This window comes from Thunnus maccoyii, chromosome 5, assembly GCF_910596095.1.
Source record: "Thunnus maccoyii chromosome 5, fThuMac1.1, whole genome shotgun sequence".
Taxonomy (NCBI): domain Eukaryota; kingdom Metazoa; phylum Chordata; class Actinopteri; order Scombriformes; family Scombridae; genus Thunnus; species Thunnus maccoyii.
The window spans coordinates 15,841,614-15,862,917 of NC_056537.1; the positions used below are offsets into that span (position 1 = coordinate 15,841,614).

Sequence of the window (21,304 nt, forward strand, 5' to 3'; positions counted from 1 at the left end):
CCAATCTGACAACCCAACACCAGCAATTATGAAGGAAGCCAGCTAAACCACATCCACCTTGGCTGTAGTTTTTAAGATTCCAGTAGGCTTGTAAAACTTCTTGGTTTCTCTGCATACATTCCAGGATCACTGTGGCGGTTTCAGGGTGCCGCATCCCTGGTCAGTTATAACAACGTCCATTGTGAGACCAGCTGGCTGTGTGAGGCGAGACCGGTGACCACTGGCCAACCATGATGTGCTGAAGTAGGGACACCTTTGGAGGGACCTCCTAACTGCTGAGCCTGAGTAGTTTCATTATTTCCTCCTACACTATCCCCCCACGACACCATCTCCTCTTAGCCCTCATCACCGGGGCTCCTTAGGACCTCAAGGACATGTGGATCAGTTGAGCTAGCTTCTTTCATGATAGCTTTTATTAAAATCTACTTATAACCTGTGTTTGACACTGTAGATGTTACTGAAATATAAACATCATCGCTTAAGTGCTGAGTCTTTTAAGAAACTCCTCTATGTTCCCATAACTAGTGAATGACCACTATTAATAAACAACAGTGACATGGCAGCTCTTATTTTCTGCATGAAAACATTTAGTTGGACCAGTTTATCTCAGATTTTTATATCCGCTCCCAGGGCGTTGACTGGGAAAATACCTGGCATAAACATCAAATGCCAGTTTCTTCAGAAAATCACATCAGGTATAGTGTCTAAAGAAACCATAAAAATAATGTAGATAGACACTAAATGTGTTGTAAACAAAGAGCTAATGATACAGACCAAACAAAGAGAATTATTATGCGAATACTTTATTATCAATGTGTGAATGGTGTTAGCTTTTTGTCTGGATATTAATAGTATATGAAAACTATACACCAAATCCAGGCTCATCCTAATTTTGCTGTATAATTTCTCAAGTTGGTATTGAAAGATTCTTTATCTTTATATATATTTATATATATAATATATATAAGCCAAAGTGCATTTTCCGTTTTTTCCTCTTGTCCATATACACATTGCACCATACATAAATAATTACATTGTAAAAATGACTCCGTATTTACAAGTATAATATATATTTCATATAATATATAAAACTTTATATTAAATCTAGGTAGATGATATTTGGGATAGTTTGTGGGGTCCGTCTGTGTTATCTATGGTTGTTGAGGAGGATCTCCAGCCAGCAGGGGCAGGAGGTGATGAACTGTCTTGAGTAGCAGGGGCCCCAGCCCTTAGCGAAGCTGATGCGCACACTGTTGGGGTCATAGGGTCCGTCCAGGAGGTCAGCCTCTGTAGTGTGCCTCAGGAGGCACGAACGCTCATAGTCAAACACCTTGATGGAGTAGCCTGGCATCACCTTTCGCACCACCAGAGTTCTGCTGTTAGGCACATCCAGAGTAGGGGAGTTGACAAATATGGGGTGTTCACTGCGGTTATACGCCCAAACGCCGTCCGGCTCTTTGCTGAGGAGGATGCCGTAGCCGATTTTGCCTCGTGTGCGCTGAACGGTGCTGCTGCGGTGTTCCAGGTTGAGCTGGCCCAGGCAGAAGCCCGTGCCCTGAGGTAGATCATAGAAGATGCTGACGGAGTGCTCGTACACTGTGTAGAGGCGACCCACACGTGTGCGGTGCTCCCAGTACGCCACGTTACACCAGTGGCTTTGCTTAGGGGCATCAGGAGACATACTGGCATCTAGAAGAGACAGAAACGGAGAGACACTCATGAAACAAAATATAAACAAAAGCAAACAGGGCTAGTAAAAAGGAAGGCTTAAGTTTTAAGGGATTAACTATCTCTTTTTATTGTTCAGAGCAGATGGTCGCACTATAAATACTGAAGGAGGCATTGTATTGAAATCTAAGCCTTGTATAAATACCACTGCATGCACATCCGTCCAGCACACACACACAAACACACAACCACACAGACACACATGGGCTACTATACATATCCTGGGGGTGGAGGGTGTAGTGAGGTCAGTCCAACTGAAGACCCGCAGTTCCCCTCTCTGCCTCAAGAGGGCACTGTAATGATTAAACACTGACCAGCCAGCACGGAGCCACTCACTGCTGCTCACACATGCACTTTCAAAACAGCTCCTGTTTACTAAAATGAATTCAGGATTATACTCAGTGTTTCCACTGAAAATTGGCAAATAAGCACTTCCAGTGTGTTCGGGGAAGATTGAAAATCTACTAACAACTTTATGAAAATCAGTGTTAAGCCTTTGCACATTTTTACTCAAGTGACAATAAACACAGCTGACGACAAAAACTCTTTTTTTCTTTTCGCAGTGGAACAAAGTTGGCATCTCGTTCCCAAACATCTCTGTCCAGTAAATCAGCTTGTTAATCCAGTTTTCATGGCTGCAGTCTGTGAACTCTTTTCAGTGACAGCCCTCAGCACTCCGAAGTGAGTTACTGCTCCCTAGGTAGAGTTCTATCTTCACCGTACTGAGGAGAGACACAAGCACTGCCGACTACTTTCAGAGGCTGCTCCAGTCCACACTGCTCATAGCTGTCATACATTTATATTGCTCATAAAATCTGTGGTAGGACGAGTGAAGAGTTGGTTGGTGGATGAGGAATAAAAGGAAGAAAAAGCACAGAGAGTTCCATGAGCTCACATCCGTCTCTTCACCCTTTACTCCTGAAGAATGAGGGTGCCTCTTTCTCCTCTTCCCTCATCTTCCTCACATTCCAGTAGAGTGGGGTTAACGGGAGAGGGCCAGGCAGGGGGTCCCCCTCCCCCTCCACCCAGCTCTTCCCCCTGCTGTGGGCCCAGGGACGGCATTCAGCTCCCTGACAACTTAGCACAAGCCCGTGACCCGCTGACCCCCCAGCCTTCATGCTATCAGCTCCCATTAACTCACACACAGAGTGATGCCATTATTTTGCTTCAGAGAGTCTATTGGCACAGAGGATTTAAAGCCTGGGCTTGTGGCCCCATTCCTTTCAGTCTCTCTGCTCTCAGGGCTTAATGACCGCCCGCCCCATTAACAAACGCCTTTAAGGTGGAGCATCGCAGATCCACACAGCAACAAAATGCCTCGCTCACCTCCCATCCAACTAAACCTTTCTGCTGAGTGACCCACATTAGTAAAGTTTATACAAAGATTAGCAAAAACGTTGACCAGACTTGCACAGACAAAACGCCTGCTGGTTCAAGGCTCTCTGTGTTGTGGAGGGGGAGGAAAAGAGTGAGTGAATGAATGGGGATGTGTGGGGCTGGGGGGTTGGGGGTGGGGGGGTGGGGGGGGGGGAGCTGCAGACAGGCTCTCTGTGTGTTTGCGCACACACTGATGGCTGAAATGACCCCCTCTCTTCAGGGGCCCCAACATGCATGTGCCATTAGTGAATTCCACACTCCAGCTCCTCCACTCTGAGCTCAGCTTTTACTGCAGCGCGGCTCGGCCACACAAAGAACGCAGCCCCAACTTGTTTATGGCCCTCTATTGTCTCAAATCAAATGGAGCCCACACATCAAGGTAAACTCACTTTGAAACTGTGCACACAAACACAAAAGGCCAAATGGCTACCGTCTCCTCCTTTTTAGATGGGGAGCATAAAGCAAAAACAATTTGGTCAACGGTATCTACTTTTCACATGTAGCCTGGAACGAAGGTAGCCAGTAAGACTGCAAAGACCAGGAAGAGGAATGAGCAGGACAAAGGTTAGAAATGTATCTAATGTTAAGCCTGAGCCTCAGGGAAGACAATGAGCACACCATGAGCCAGGCCTTTTCCTGTTGCCCTGTTGTGTTAAGCGTCTACGTGTGCCTGTGCGCACATGTGTATGTTTGGAGTGGGAAGAAAATCAGCCGGTCTGTTTGTGTTTTTGTCCTGAACTTGTGTGTTTTGGCTACGGGGGGCGCTGAGGTGAGAGCTTTGAGAGAAGAACTCATTAGGATCTCTTTAACAGAGCAGAGCTATCACCGATTGGCAGACTGTTTGGATAATATCTCCACAGCAACTACAGCTTTTTTACACTCCAGAGCTTGAGTCGCATGCCCTTCTTCAACTGCTCAGTCTCTGAGTCTTTCAAGGAAAGCCTCGTTTCCTCAGCCATGTTTGGATGTTCTGTAAATGTTTACCTTTTCCAAGAATGATATAAGAGAGTATGGAGTCAAGTTTAATGAGTAAGTCAGGTTTAATTAATAGTATATGACCAGAAACTGATACAGATACAGGCCAGACCAAGATTCAGACCAAACCTTAACGTCAGACATGAAGCGGTGAAGGGAGGGCGTATGACTCCCTCCCTTCTGACCACAGCAGAGACACCCAACTCTCTTCGACACCATGTTGGGCTTTCAGAGGGTCTGCTCAGGGCGGAGCCACGATGGGATGGGAGCAATTACTGGTGCTCTGCATCCATTTAACCCTGCCACCTTTTAACAGCTCCGTTTACCCATTAGAATAGTAGCGCATGTTATTATTGTTATTTTATTCTCAAAAGCCTCTCCTCTTAGTGTCAGTCTCACAGTCGATGGACGCAGCCAGAGTACGGCCGCTACACTTCCTGTTCCTACAGCCAGAGGCAATGATCTGAACATGTGAAGGAGTTAATCAACTCTAATGGCTTATATAGCCAGTCTCAAACTAGTAGTAGCAAAAAAGTGGACATACTTGTGGAAGCTATTTGGTCTACAAAAGGAAATATGTGGAATAAACAGCTACCAGTGTTCTACCAGTATGATAAGGACGGTCTGTATTTGGCTTCCCTTAAGCGTCAAGAAATAAGAAAACAGATTACAACACTCAAAATATAAAAAGCCCACAAATACATTTTATCAAACAGAAAGTAGCCTTGAATGTCCGTATTTGCACGCACTACATGTTGACATACAATCACACAGTAAACACGGATATTTAATAAACACTACTCCAACAGGCAGCATTTGGTGTGCAGAGTTTGATTTCCATAACAAGGCGGGAGCTCCATGGAAACCATGTGAAAATGTTGATTTTTTTCTGTTTCCTTGTGGCCTGTCTGATTGGAGGAATTCAGAGTATCAAACCCAGGACATCAGATCTGACAACAATTACAGACTTATATATCAGTTCGCTGGAACCCAGAGAGCAAACAGTGACACATGCTTAAGTGCCTCAGAAAGGAAATGTCAGCTATAAGTGGTACTGCTTACTGGTAGCATAATTATTCTGCATGAAAAACGTAGGTGTTGGTATGGAGATACTGCTACTACTACTACTACTACTACCACTACTACTACTACTAATAATAATAATAATAATAATATACTATGATTGTCGTAGGCAAAACAAACCAAATATTTGTTGTAATTATAGCTGTTATTTATAGCATTTTCCTCTATTATGAGTGAAGTACATGCCATTAACACAGCCCTTGAATATGCCTATGTAGCTTGCCCGAGCCTTTTCCACAGGTTTACATATGGAAAAAAAAAAAAAGCAGAACGCTCTGCAATGAGTTCCCTGCACTTGAGGGCGAGTCTGGATAATTACTACTAAGTACACAGAAATGGGGGCTTGAAAGTTTCAATGGCAATCCTTGATGATCATCCAGTAATGCTTTTAAAGACAGCATGAAAAGGAGTGGGGGAAAAGGGCAGCGGGAGAAGCAGAAAAGAGCTGCCCCGGGGTAAACACAGCTCCGCAGCCTTGGAGTGAGATGAATGGGAGGCCGAGTGTCAGGGACAGGCAGACAAACAACAGCTTCCCCTCCGTGCTAACATCTCCCCACCAAGCTCCGGGGCCACCTCCATTATACTTCATCTCTCCTAATCCGGAGCGGGGAGCAGAGATGAACTCATTCCTCCAAAACTTTGCAGAGGAGGAAGAAAAAAAAAAAACAAAACACTGTTGCCAGTCCCTTTAAGCAGCCCAGTCGAGGGGAGGAGAGCAGCAAGGAGAGGAGGGGGAGCAGCAGTCTCTCATCCTGTGCCAAGGATTAGATTCCCCTCCAGCTATTAGACTCTACCAATGAACTGATAGGCTGGGGGGCTGGGGGGTGAGGAGGGGGATAGGAGGACTCTGTGTGTCCTGTGTGTGTGTGTGTGTGTGTGTGTGTGTGTGTGTGTGTGCATTGTGGTTGTGTGTGTGAATATTTAGGACAAACTAATTTTTTTACCCAAACTGACCTGTACATTCCTGTGCATCCCTCCCTCCCATCATTTGTTAGATTTAGACTTTCTTTTACAACTGTAACAACAAAGTGGAACTAAAGCAAAAGCCTCCCCCCTTCTGTTCAGAGTATGGTATGGCTTTAATTCTGTAGACAATGGTTCCTACAGGCCGACTATAACCCCTGTGCAGGCCACATTTAGGCTGGCGTCTGGGCTATCTCTGCCATCAAAGTCGGCTTTATCAGTCAGACACGCTAACTGGAGCTGCTCTTATATGTGTATGGATTTTTCTCCCTGAGGTCTGCCCTTTCTATGCTGATAGAGAGAGAGAGCAAGGGATAGAGAGAGACAGATAGAAAGAGAGAGAGAGAGAGAGAGAGAGAGAGAGAGAGATACATGCTGGGAGAAAACACTGTGGGAGCAAAAGGCCTGAGAAACTGAATCCAGTCACCAAGCGTGGCTGGTCACAATGGGAATGCTTTACATTGTCATCTACTTCCTCTCCACTTTCCCTCCGTTTCTGTTTCGGGATGACCCCTTGAGGGAGGAAAAGTGCTGTACCCCTGATAGCAGATAACTAACAGAATCCATAAATTAAATCAATAAATAACAGAGGGTGTAAAAAGCACAGGAAGCTAAGGAGGCTTATATGTGCGCGCGAGTAAGAGGCCGCTGGTTTGAGAGAGAAAGCTTTCTTTTTTCTTTTTATTTTCAAGGGAAGAGAATGTGCTGTTCATTTCCTTCAAGTTTCCTCCAAAGCTTTGCAATGTGTCAGAGACACAGAGCACACAAGTGATGGTGGTGATGCGAGGAGTCCTTCAGGGCATGTAAAAAGCACTGTCAAAACTGTGGGGGATGTTTGTGGATGTCGTATGTACAGGCCGTGTTAAAGGCCGGCGATGTCTGAGAAGAGCACCGAAAGCAAAACACTCAGTGAACATCCTGCTGGGTGGCTGTGCCCTTTCACCTCCCCATACAACCTATCTGTTGGTGTGTGTCTGTGTGTGTCTGTGTGTGTGTGAGTGTAATCGTGTTTGTTTGCGAGTGTGCGAGGGAGGTTCGAGCCAAGTAGGCTGGAGCGTTTGAGTAGAGGAGACCCTGCACATTCCTGAACTCCCCCTCCTCCTCACTGTGCCTCCTAACTTCCTACTCTGCTTAGGACTGTGGGGGGCGGGGGTGCAGCAAGAAGGTTAGTTCTTTCTTGTCTTTTAAAAGTCTTGCTTGTTTAAAATGTATCATCAAATCAAACATTGTTGGTGCAAAACATTTCTTTTATTTTATTCATACTTTTCTGCCCTATAGTATAAATGATCAGAGTCAACGCACTTCCCTTATGGGAAAGGCAAGACCCTATACTGAGAGAGGAAACCAACGTTAGCGGGCCTATATACTCAAGCTATGTCGAAGGCTTGGTTTCAAATGAACAATAACAAGGAACTCTATTATTACGAGTTATATTAGTCTGACTAATTTAAGGCGAAAGGTAGGTATTGGGTTTCCACCGGGCTGGAAGGTGGAGCAGCTATGATGGACATAGTTGCCGTTCAAACAATGGTTTCCTATTGATCGGCCCAGTGGATCAGAGTCTGTGAGGAGAATGTGTTCTGTCAGGATAATGTGGCACCAGAGTTTCTGTTTCAATCACAACACTTGCTGGGCTGTAACCCACACTGCTCCACCGCGGGCATCCAGACACCAGCTCCCCAAACAAAGACAACTGTTTCCCCCATCTCCGACAAGTCAACCCGTTCACAACAAGCAAGACATTCATTAAAAATGCAGGAGTGAACATTTCCAATAATTCACAAAGTCCTTCCCTGTCAACATCTGCAAAAAATCTTGAAGCTAAAGGGAATGGCAGGATTTCATTAAGTAAATTATGTGCTGGCAGTCACAGAGAGGGGAAGAGGGGGAAGCTACAGCCAGACCTCTAATCTAAACCGTACCCTGAAATGCGACAGCCTGACTGCACGTACTGAGCCACACAGCCAAGACTTCAGAATGCACACAAATAAAAGATAAGTAAAACACACATTACAAAAGTAAATATAATTTTCCCTGGGGAATATAGTCAATGAGAATTTTCACATAAGCGTGTTTACAACTTGTAAAAACTACAACTTGCAACAGTACAATTTGCTTTGTCGGGGGCACACATACTTGTACATGCTTAGGAAATAAAATACCTGTGTGTGCAGTGCCTGGTCAGTACGGTAAGCTAAGCCGTTGTAAACAATATATTATCAGCCGTGTTTTCCTAGACTATCACTCAAAAAAAAAAGGTTTTCTGGGTAGATTTAAAAGGCATCAGCTTTCAGGAACAAGATCAAAGGCTCCAAATTATGTCTATCATACTTGGCCCCATGTTAGGACATGGGAGTGGAATGAAGATATATCTCCAGTAGATCAAGTTCAAGATAAGGAAAGAGAGAAAATCAAGTCCCTGTCTCTCAGTTTACATGTGTACAGTAGAGAGAAAATTAACCAGGCCTGGGTACTCTGGGGTGAGTTTACTGTTCACTCGTCCACAATGAGCTCCTATCATTTCCCTCTAGCTGTAAAAGGCTTGTGTAGAGATGTCGAATGACATGGGCCCCTACAGTTAATCCACACACAGCATTCTGGAGGCTCAAAGAATGCGCTGGCTATTCTGAGTTTTAAAAATACTGACAGCCATAGGTTCAGGCACAACTGTCAATGCTCCTCTGGGGAGGAAGGGAAAAAAATCTTAAATCTATTTTAGCCAGCAATCAGACCACAGGCCTAAATCATAGCTGGCCAAGGCCAGTGTCTGGATTTATAATTGTGGGTAAAATGGTCAGAAAATAAAAACAGCATCTACAACTGGCACCTCCTTCACTACGCTTTGCCAGGCAATGCAAGGCTAGCACATTCACAGTGGCCAGCTCGAATGGAAGTATTGTTCCCCCTCTCAGCCTTGAGAGGAGGCACCATAAAACACTAAACTAACAGTTGGACATTCCATACATTTTTAATGGCATTGCACGCTCTTTATTTGTTGCTGTAACCCTGTGCCCTGAGCTGAATGAATGGCGCTATTGGTAGAGGCGCTATTGGTAGAGGCGGGTGCTGCGCTGCGGTGTGAAGGGAGTGAAGATGGCAACAGCAGCCTTCCGTGAGCACACGACTAGATTAGCTCACTCACTTTGTTTGCTAAGGTAGAATATGGGGCAAAAATTATAGCCTAAGCACACCTGTTATTTCTACTGACTGTACTTTCTATCTGTGTGGTGAGACTTAAAATGAAACACAGTCCACCTTATCCTCGTTGAGCACAGTACGCTCTGTAAATTCTAATGACAAGCACAGCACTGTGAGCTTAGACTCATAGTTATGTATTAGGCTGTAGATTAATCTTTATCTGTGAGCCCTTCAGAAGTTAGTCAAACACCCAGCAGCACTGGCACCACACTGGCTTGCCAAGTGGAGACAGATAAATACTAAGCTCAGCAGGCTAGTTTCTGTTGACATGTAAGGGGTTTCAGGCCTCTCCAAGGACTGCTTTAGATTAGCATGGCTTTCACTCTGCACGTAGAGGTCACATTACCTCACCACGTCTAGGACCTGTGTTGCCAGTGCTGACTGAAAATCATCTCTCAGAGAAAATTCAGTGCAAAAAATTTAAACACAATGACAACATGACTCCCTCCTTTGCATCTATGTGACAAATTAAAAAGTGCTTACTTCTGACTTGCATTTCCGCTGATACAGACAGCCCACACTAAGGAGATTGCTCTACTATAAACCTATAATAAGGGTTGCTGTAATGTTGACTTGGCTCACATCTTCAAGTCCTCAAACTCAAAGAAACTAGAACAAAAAGAAAAGATCCCAATCTAATGGTCAGACAACCTATTTGCAATTTGAGGGGAAACAACCTAGACGGCAATCAAATTACTAACAATCAAATGCATACAAACACATACACACCCTCCTATACACAACAACAAACACCTCATATTAATGAACTAATAGGTCATGTAAGCTGTGGGGGACACTACTGAGAATCTTCAAAGTCATAACCCCTGAGAGAAAAAGTTGAAAGTGGATTTCTGACACACCACAGTCTAACAATGCTGAGAAAGGGAAAATGAAAAATGGCCTTATCGCTCTTATCAATGGCTCTTTTTCTATGTGTATGTGTGTTACGTAAGGGGAAACGGAAGCCAGCCTCCCAGGACAGGAACGGATACTTGAGACGAGGACTGTGGGTACAGGCTTCACACTGCTACAGAGAGAATAGAGCACAGGACCCTTCAGGATGTATAGCTACAACCCTCCACCCCCCACCCTGCTTAAAACGGACTCTGCAAACTGGACATGACAAACGGGTGAGGAGAGCCCCCTTATGTCCCCTGAGATGCTGGCCTTCTCTTCAACATTCCTCAGTCTCCCCCCACTGTCAAAGGGGCAATTCACCGCCTTGCACTGCTACAAAACCCAGGCAGCTTTTTAAAACAGGATGTTTGTCTGAGGCCTCCTTCCCCTCAAATAAACAATCCGCAAAACCTGATTTCGGGAGGCAGGGTGGAAGCACTCGAGTCACATTATTTCCACATCCCGTATCCTGGAGCACTGGGGCTCCTGAGGGAGTGTGGGCGGCGAGGCGCTGGGAAGGCTCAGGGCTGCGGTGGAAACCTGAGGCCATGTGCCAGGCTGCAGGGGGAGATGAGCCCTGGCTGCATCACTCTCTGTGGGATGGAGGAGGGGGGGGGATCATGCCTAGGGGTAGGGAGGGGGACAGAGCCCACATGCTGATGCAGTTGTCACCCCATCAGACCATACCTCTCACTGAGCACTTCAAAGTCAGAGTACTGCTGCAACATCAAGATGGGAAATAGATATGCTGTAAATACTAAACACACTACCCTACAAATAAATTATTAGTGGCTCACTGAACATAACGGTTCCTGAGTTGTACAGGGCAACTATAAATTAATTATTTGGCTCTGAATTTGGGTGTGCTGTAAATGATGTCAGCTATATTATGTCACTCAGCGTCACACTTAAGCTCAGCAGAGAAAAAAATAAAGCACAACTTAAAAGAGCCATCCATAAAATACCAAAGCCACCGCAATGAACTAAATAGATGATCTAATACGGAAAAACATAATGAGACACTTCTGCGCAAATTAGAGGTGCAATCTATCCCAAATATTTTCACATGTGTACAGTAGATATGCTATTTAATTTGTTCCTTTAGCAGAAGCGGAATCACATGCCTTCAAAGTCAGATCAACAAGTACGGGCCCAGTCTAATCTGCTTTAATCAAGAGACGCATCACATGCCTTGATTAGACTGTCTAATTATTCCATGCATTTCCACTGTCTCTGACACAGACAGAGGGAATGGTTTAATGCTTAGTGCTGGCCTCTTCCTGACACAGACAGGCAGGCTGTGATTAGTATTGACTGCACAATTCAATTTGCTTTGCTTTTCTGTGTGAAAGTATGCAGGCATGCATCTGGACTCATACGAGGACCCAAAGGAAGAAACAGAGACTTAAAAATGTATAAACAAAACCTTTACAGATGCCTGTTTGCCGTCCTAGCACCTGCGCACAGTACACCGCAATTTCCCTGAGCAATCTGTTTTGTGACTCACATGAAGCCCTTCCCATCTATCTACTAACTGCCTTGTTCTGCCTGGAAGAATCAGTCAATAACAGAGTGGACCTGACACAGTGCCTGTCTGCAGACAAGACAGGCGGAGAGACTGCGCTGGCCTTTCCTCCGGAGACAGGCAGGCAGACGTAGGAGAATCTGGTATGATTACTGTGTGGGAACCCTGACTACCTGCTGATGTCCTCTTCCCTTCAGTAAGAGCAACAGCACTCTGTGCAATCCATGTCCAGCAACTTTCAAACTTTCCGCTCCTCCTGTCCAACTTTCCTACATTCTCAGGAAGGGGAAGAAAAGAGGAACATAAAAAAAAAAAGGGACAGTGACTCAGGTCACTTTGCATGTCCTCTGGTCGCTTGACCCAGTGAATCCGAGGGAGCCCCTCTATTCACACCGGTGATGTCAACTCGCACCAACATGAGCGTGTACACACAGTGTTATGCTGACAAATTCCAATGGGTAGATTGAGGACACAACCTCTGATGAGTCAAGAATGTAGGCAGACTGGAGCCATGATCTTACAGTGCACACAGGGCAGGACGGCGTCATTCATTGTGCACATCAAACAATGACACATCACTCTAACAAAGACCATATCCACAATGATTTACATTCTGAAGTTGCATCTCGGTACACTTCCTCACATTCAGAGTAAGACCTGGCCAAAGCAGCATTATGAAGAAGAAGTGTCAAACATGAAGAGCCCCCTATCAGTGTGTTTACATGGACTCCAGTAACCGGGTTACTCAGAGAAACCAGGTTCTGCAGGTAATCGGAGAACGCGTTTACATGCCCTGTAGTAATCTGGTTGCAGCAGATCAGTCAATCAGATTTCTGTGTGTGTGTCGGAGCAGACTGACAGTACAGTGAGAGAAGAGGCAGACAGACAGAGCGGAGTGTGAATGTGTATTAATTGAACATATAGTCAAATGTTAAGCGGTGGAAACTACCATATATAGGCTTCTGCAAGCTGCTTTGTGTCAGTTTCTATTTCAGTAGGACTTTGCCTGTATACATGGCCAAGAGATCAGCTTTCTCCAGGAGAAATCTAGCTGAAATCAGGTTTCCTTAATCCCCTGCCCCGATTATGATAACCAGGTTTCTCGTTTACATGACATTTAAAGAACTAGCTTGCAGGAGAAAGCCTGCTGTAACCCTGTTACTCAGGTGCATGTCAACGCACTGAATGTTAGAGACAATGTGACTGACATAATAAAGTCAATGTGTAGGGGGGGAAAAGGCTCTCAGACAGTCATACAGGAAGCAATGAGACCTGCTTCAAAGGGTTTAACTCTGATGTCCACACGACGAGGCCCAGGCAGTGAGGAAACAGGTGTGCAGGCAGACTGGGAGGGCAGCACAGGCAAAGGCACATTCCCTCGCACACATAGTACTAAGGTATATTATGTATGTACAGGCTTTAAAGCTGGGTCCACTCATGACGTAAACAGACATCACAGGGTGCCTACTGGGGCTGTCTTTCTCCCACACTGCGACACAGCCATGTGTAAATAAATCTCTGAATGGTCCAAATGTCTATGACCAGATAATACAATAATGCATGGCTAAGAGCATTTCAGCAAGTTAAACAACTTCAAGAATCAACCCGAGGGAATCAGAGAAATGCATCTGCACTTAAATGTAACTGTAATATTAACTTCACAACATTCAGTGTATTGATTCAAATATACTTCTTGTATCAAGAAAGGTACCAAATAATCTAAAACCAGTGGAGAAGTATTTTTCCAGTTCCCTTGAATATATTCTGTATATTGGTTGAAGTTGTTGAACGAGCTTGACCAAACCAACCAGTTCTGATCAGTTTTTCTGCCATTGTGTGATGCAGAAGAATGCACAGCGAGTATTTCTGTAGCCCTGGGCTGCAAACTGTAGTTGATTATTTGACTACACCCCACCTACCCACCCATTGCCCCCCAGACTTGCTTTTAAGAGGTTTACTTGTTCCTGTATCAGGGGTGGAGTCTGGATCCCATACAACTCCGGTTACACACAGTCACTTGCTACCCAAGCTGCAGGGGGATTCACAGAGAATGTCATCTCCAGGTCAGCAGCATGTTCAACACAGTATAACTTGACAATATGCATTACAAGCCTGTATCTTAAAGCTGAACTAAGCAGGCTATATAAGGAGGCTCTCTGGCTCTCTGTCCTATGATGACCAAAAATGCTCTGACAAATAAGTGCAAATACTTGGTGGAGAAACTGTATCGTTGACAAGATGCCGACGGTTTGTTTCACTCAACATGTATCTAATACCAACCACATATCAACATACTGTCCAAACTGCGCAAAAATGATCAGAATCAAACTGGCTTCACAAATTAGCTCACAGCACAGAAAAACTACCACCCTGTGGTGCACTGGTCATTCTCTTTCCAAAGTCCAAGTTGCTGAGTGTGTCACGGCCAAAAGAGAATGATCCGGCCCAGCCTGTACAAGCAGCAACACAGTTGGAAGAAACCAAAGCCTAGCATGTCTAGATCCTCCCTCCTCACCACAGTCTCTGAGGAATTGTGGTGCGCGCTCTGACAAGCCCCTCATTTGTTGACTCAGGGAGTGTCGCCGGGCCATGCTGAGGTGGTGACAGCATGTGTACTAGGGAGGAGGGGGCCCTTGCTGACTGAATACTTCACTGCCAGGTAGCCATGTCAACTGCTCAATGTCCAGGCCTCTGAGCCATGGCAGACCCTTGAACAGGAAATGCTGTTCTCTGCAAGCCCCAAAATGAGGGCTCTGACTCCATGTCCACATAATACTATGCACGCTGGCTGCAGCCCTAATGTGAAGGGGGAGGCATGCTCACTCTGTGCCATGAGAAAGGAGTGTTTCATTTCAAATCAGAGGACAGGACTGTTTCTACTCGCTTCCTTTGGTGTGGCCCCATTCACAGGAGCAACTCCATTTCCCTGAACCCACCCCTCCCCGCAGCCCACTTACAGCCAAGCTAGATAGAGTTGTACGTGTGAGTGTGTGTGCACATGCATGTGCACAAGTATGTGTGCTTGTGTGTGTTTCTGAGCGAGCTTGGATCTTATTACAGTTTGATCCCACTCAAATATTTCTGAAAGAAAAACAGAGGAGGGGAGGCCGGCTCTGTGGCCAACACACACGCCCCGCTGAACCTCTGCACCGCTCACAATGAAACCTTTATCTATAAAGCTTGGACTGTTCATAATGGCCTTTAATGAGAAGGAATAAAGCACAACATCAAAATGAAATTACCTTTGTAAGTTTGCCTATTCATCCAGATACACTCCACAGCTATGCAGAATACAGTGCTGAACTGTTATTAAAGTACACTCTTAAAGAAATATACTTCCCTTTAGTTTTTTTTCCAGCTAGACTATGTCAAAGCCTGAAAACAGGACAATGCAACACTCAACAAAGTGCTCTGTGAAGTCATGTATTCTACTATTCTGACTTTATTAAAAGACGCAGGGGAACAAACGCATCAGGATGAGACACTAATCTCTTATTTACATATTAACATAGTCCCATGCCACTATATCTTGTAGGTAAAATAGGTTCTTCACTGCTCAAACATTATGAATTAATCATAGAGCCAAACCCCTAATTTGTGTAAAAATGATCTTCCCCAAGTGGATAACTTTGTCATTGAGTTATTTTTATCCTGCAGAATACTAAATCTGATACTTGGGCAAATGGTGCCTTAAGTGGAAGCTGAAAAATGTTTCCTTAGTCCCTCTTGATTCAAGCTAGTATGTGTCCAATACCAGAACTTCAGCTGCTCAGACATGTATTGAAAGCCAAGTAAAAAAAAGGATTACAGTTCAAACTTAGTACCTAAAAAATGTCATTAAAAGGAAAGAAACCATATTCATTCCTACGTACTGCATGTCAAACCAACATTTGACCATCCAAACCTATACAGTCTGTCTACTGTGCCAACAAAAAGCAAATACCATCTACTGTTACAAAACGTACAGCATAACATTAAAGACAAACAAACCTTAAAGTTCTGTGAGAAAATGAAGTCCTTATTTGACAAATTACCTCAATATTTACCGACCCAGATCCTCTGGGATGATAAACTTCTGGTAATCATTAATTTCTAAAATCAGTGTTTCGGAAATAAGCTCCTTATTTGGAGACTGACGGCAGTTAGATAAACACACCCACCTGAGAATTCCCCTGGTGTGATGTTTGGTGAGCTGGCTGCCTCAGTTTCAGTGTAAGACAATGTGGAGTCTGACAGATCTGTAGGGAATAAAACAGAAATCAGCGTTTCATCTCTTGACGTTGACAACCGCCACTCTGAACTCTCACTATTCCTCAGGTCTATCAGTCTCAGTGGACACTTCTTTGTAATGTTGGCATTTCTCCACAAATCTTTTCCTTATTTTTTTCATTAAAACATGAAAATCATTGTTATTTAGTGTCAATATCATGTTCCCAATCCACCAAAGACTATCATCCCACTGTGGGTAACATGGCAGCTTCATTAAGAGGCTTTACCTGATGACATCCCCTCCAAATGCCGCCAGAAACCTCAGCTGTACTCAGGCTTGCAGCCCCAGCTAGCAGCCAGGCTCCAGAGTCCCAGCAGCCCACAGTACATACTACCTACACTGGCTCTGGCTGGCATTCTGACATTATGCCACATGCTGGCCTAGGTCTCATCTCAAAGCTACCACGCGAATTGCCAGTCACTGTGCCCAATTATGGCCATTAAAATTCCCCACATTGTTTTATTCCTGCTTCTTCTTTCAGATAATCCTGTAAAGCCAAGGTCTAAAAACAAGAGACTGACCCTGCAGTTTGCAAGTTCCATTACAGATGTTATAATAAATATTAAAGAACGGATGATAAATTAAGTGATTACAGTTGTACGTCTAACTGGTTACAAGTGACAGCACAGAGGCTATAATTTTAACAGCAGAATTCAGATGAACATCAATAACTGGGGATGAAATAGAAGGAATGATTCAGGTTTGTCACTTACCCAGTGGCTTGTGTTCTTCATTAGGGGAAAGCCTCGAATAAGGAGGTGGGGGTGACTCTGTAACACAAAACAGTCATGTCAATAACCTAATAAAGTGAAGAAATGCTATTCAAAAGATATCAATGTCATTTAAACTTGAATTAATTTATATGGGTTCTAAAAACATCTATCTAATAATTCTTAGGTGATGTTTGCATACATTGGACTAGTATAGTGTAAGAAAAAAATGCATGTTAAGAAGTTAAAAGGCTCCAACGCTGGCGTAAGTGTCTTGCGGGCTGATAAAGCTGGTCAGTGAAGGAACAGTGACTACTTTGTAGCTCAAATCTTGTACTTCCTATGCTCCTCTTTGCACGTACTATGTAAAGACTCCTGTCTGATAATGTTTGATATTACAGCAATAAAAAGTTAAGCAAACATTGTTTACTACATTATGTTCTGTGTGAAGTCACAGTCATCAATCTGTAATAGATACAAAAAGAAACATGTCTACACAACAAAACTCAAGCCAGAATAAAGCTTCAAGTTTACAGTTTCATTTCAGATTGGTTATCAGACTACATCTTAACTTTTAGGCTTTGTGCCCGTCCAACAGAATTAAATCATTTTGTTTAATTAAAGCTAATTAAAAACCTAATGAAACTAACAGAAATCTACACATTAGTTGCTGTTATTTAAGGAGATAATATTTAACTAAAGCAGCCATTACTACAACCACAGAGACTAACCATAACTTTTAGTTAGTAGTTTATTGAATCAAGAGTAAATCTCTGCTTTTTAACTTCACTGTGTTCAGAGACCTTGATTTTATCTAATAAGAAGAGGAGGAATGAAGAGAATAACTTGCACAAGAGGGAAAGCAGAGGAAAGAAAACTTTGTGAGCACACTGTGACCTCGCCTACAGGGAAAAGGGGAAGGAGAAAAGCATAATAGCAGCGGGTCCTTTAAGAGTGGCGGCAGTAATTGCCAGGATCTGAACTCAGTCACTCAGATACACAGCTAGTCAGTCTGGCGCCAGTAGTATGCAAACTGTATATTATCACCACTCCTTCACCTAAATAGCATGAGGGGACCTCCTTAGGACAAAAGGGCTTTTAAGGCGCAACTTGAAACTGATCTCATTCGAAAAGTATAATGCCTGGCAATATAAAAGGAAAAAGTTTTGGTCCACTTAAATGCAAGCTCTCTGCCACACATTACATGCTGGTTTATTCTTTAGAAATCTCTCACACAAAACATAAACCAGCAGTTTATTTTCAAATCATTTTAGAATCAAACAGAAGCAGACTGAACTGCAGTTAAAAAAAACTTGTTTTTAGGCATGTTTCAAGTTTTACAAGAGATTAAAATGTTTTCCAGTTAAGATCTATTTTATGTATTGAATGCTGTTCTTATATAATTCTATGTATCTTACTTCCCCATTTACAAACAATGTCAAAACCAGTAATTAAGGTCTTGATTCAAAGCCCCCCCTCTTGAATAGCATGAAAGAAATACCAGCTCTATCGGCCACGCATGAGCGCATGTGAGCTATGTCTACTACGAGCCTTAGTCCCAATATGGGGTATGTGCCCCTCTCCCTCTTCTTACAATTCATCTTGCTAGTTTTAGTGGAGAGAAACTCACACATCACAGTCTCACATCCACTTCAGCAGGGGGAACAAACTTCTTACACCTTCTACCTAACACAATCTCTTCAAACTAACAAACACCATGATTTACTGACAACCCTGGAGCTCTATATAAACAGTTCTGATCAGGTCAGACAGCATGGTGGGACAGGAGGGCCAAAGCTGCATCAGTTTACTACATTTGCGCGCTATGAATTATGATATTGTTGGACTTATGACTTTGAAGTGCCTGTCACAGCCAGCTGGCTCTAGTAAACATGGATGTTATGGAAAATCCACCTCCTGTGCCAGTGAGAAGACAGAAATACTGACGCTTGCATCTTTACACGATACCACGCGTTGTCATCGGGTCAACAGGGTCGAGTGGCCCAGCGTTTAAGGTTTGCCAAATCACAGGCCTGCCCCCTGCCAAAATTTAATCTGTTTAATATAGGTCAGGGAGGTTCTGCCATAGATAGCTCATTGATTGTGAAGATAAAGCTCTATTCTCTACCACAACACCAACTACACTGACCTATGGCACCAGATCTAAATCTCTAAGTGAGTCTATACGATCATATACATGTTTACATTCTTGATGGTTTGACCTACCTGGCAATAAACCTGAAACCACCAGAGGTAAGAACTCAAACACAGCCATAATAACAATCTAACTGGACGCAATGAAATGTTCAGACATGCTAAAGATGCCATGTGCTAAAAGTTATTAGGTACTGAATTAAAGACTTTAACTTAGAAGACCTGGAAGAACTGCTGCAGTCCAAACAAACACACTCCTTCATTGTGAGGCCCAGATGTTGAAGGCCAGTGTGAGCGATGTTCTGGTGTAGCACTGACAAAAACTGTCTATCAAGGGGAATCTTTAAATGGGACATCAGACTGATTGAATATTTTCAAAGCATTGTGGTAAAATGTTCCCGCATGGGACAATATTTACACATTTATGTGGCATCAAATCTACCTCAGCTCATATCCTTTGCTCAATGTGAGATTATTGTTCACCTTGCTATATGGATGACTTCTGCAATCATTAACTACTTAATCAAATGGCCACCCTTTCTTTCTATATGAATGAATGTAAGCCAAGCAAATAAAACAAGGTTGAAGAGTTCATTTCTGCCATGTAACTGTCAATATGACCTTTTCAGTTGTCTTAATAATCATGTGACTATTTAAATGCACATTGATTGGCATAATTATTGAGCTGTATCTGCAGGGTTTACTTGCATGTTTGTTTCGATAGACGTCAAGATATCTTTAAAAAAAAAAAAACCTGAAAAGAGATAGACAAGAGAGTAAAAGAACACCTGTGCCTTATGGTCATCTGTTAATGGACTACTTGGTGACACCAAGCAGCAACATCTAGAAGGGTCTGTATGGTGCTACAAACAAATACAGTTTGCATGTCCCGGTAGATAACCTTACCTGGCCCACAGAGCCGGCTGTAGTGATAGGGATTGCAGCATACTGACGGACTGTCCAGGGCCCCAAAGCTCTTACACTCACAGAGCGGTTTGAGCTGGGCCGAGTGCTGGAGGTCGGACCAGCGGTACAGTTTACATACAAGGAGCTGTGGAGATGCCACATGGCCGCCCAACCTCAGCTCTGTCCGAGAAACCATAACACAGTCGCTCGGCATCCCTCCTCTGGACTCCACTGCCTCTAGTAAGGTATCCAGCGCCTTTTCCTTTAGCCTTTTTAAAAGAGAGTATGTGGCTGATTTCAGCTCTTGCTCTAACACCGCACGTGGCATCGCCTCCTGCGCCTCAGGAAAGCCGCTGTCCCGTGGTCCAAGGTTCCTCAACACGAAGTGACACGAGCCCGGATCCCTGGTACCCTGAGCCGTCTCTGGACCCCTGAGCTCGGAGTGGTCCCGGTCTTTAAATAAGCAGCACGTCACAGTCCTGCATTCGCTGTCCTGTATGGAGCGGGGGCTCCCCTGCTCCTGGACGCACACCGCACCCCCATCTTGGTCCGACGTGACCCCCAAGCCGCTGTTCTCCACGGGGCTCCGGGTGCACACACCCCCTATGTCCCCCACAAAAGACCCGCTAGGGGTCATCGGTCTGAGCTCCGTTTTGGGAATTTTCTCTGGGTTGTTGCCGAACAGATCGTCCCTACAGCCCTCACTAGTTTTGCCATTTCCATCTTCCCCTTCTTTATCTGGGATCAAACGGCTTCTCCAGAGTCGCCGCACAAGACCTGAGCGTTTCGTCCTGAACATACGACAACTTGAAAATCTATATGGGGGTTTTATTCTTGTACGGATATCCGAATATTACAGATACTTCTACGGTCGTTGCAAAACATTAATGTCTGTGAAATGCCGTGCAACGCATGCACAGCCAACTGACGAGCATTGGTGGCAAAACCGCAACATTAGAGTGAAGGCTATTTTGTCGCATCTACAACAACAAAACCGCGCAATAAATGCACTGCAGCATTCCGATCAAAATGCATGAATTAACCGACTATACTGTAAATAATCAAGCGGCTCAAATTGTGACTTATTATCCCGGATCGCTGCGGAATGGACTGTTTATATATTTGCTACGAACGAATAAAAAAGGTAGAATACATAATAACATAACATAATATACTTTGTAACATAATCCAAAGCCAGCAACCTTCAGCCCAAGACGGCAACTCGCAGCCTGAAACAGTTTCGGACTTTTAACGACCTCAAATCTACTTTCTATACCGATACGTTCAGCATAGGGTACTTCGAGGCGATTTAATCCCAATAAATGCACTAGAAGTCAGGATCCTTGTCTTCTTCTTCAGATGTCAGTGCACTTCTGTTTTTTGTTTTTTTTTACAATCCCAACAAAATATCCATGCGAGCTGAAACTACATGAAGAGGATCAATCCCGGTGCTGAATCGCACTCCTGCTTCTCTACTCAGACCTAAACCAAACTGCAACCCAGATCCCTTTCTTTCTC

General features: G+C 44.1%; 1 protein-coding gene across 1 annotated transcript; it reads right to left on the reverse strand.

Annotated features, from left to right (window-relative positions):
* Nucleotides 1-640: 640 nt before the first annotated feature.
* smad6b (SMAD family member 6b) lies at nucleotides 641-21,304 on the reverse strand. The gene is made up of 4 exons (XM_042412499.1): nucleotides 19,787-21,304; nucleotides 16,730-16,786; nucleotides 15,907-15,984; nucleotides 641-1,689 (listed from the first exon to the last, which is right to left on the reverse strand). Exons 1-4 carry the CDS (start codon nucleotides 20,583-20,585, stop codon nucleotides 1,148-1,150), a joined length of 1,476 nt encoding a protein of 491 aa, XP_042268433.1. The 5' UTR covers nucleotides 20,586-21,304; the 3' UTR covers nucleotides 641-1,147.

Coding starts and splice junctions, on each gene's coding strand:
- smad6b (XM_042412499.1), bottom strand. CDS start 20,585: ATGTTCAGGACGAAACGCTCAGGTCTTGTGCGGCGACTCTGGAGAAGC. Junction 16,787..19,786: donor CAGCCGGCTCTGTGGGCCAG/GTAAGGTTATCT, acceptor TTTGTGTTACAG/AGTCACCCCCACCTCCTTAT. Junction 15,985..16,729: donor TGAAGAACACAAGCCACTGG/GTAAGTGACAAA, acceptor TATTCCCTACAG/ATCTGTCAGACTCCACATTG.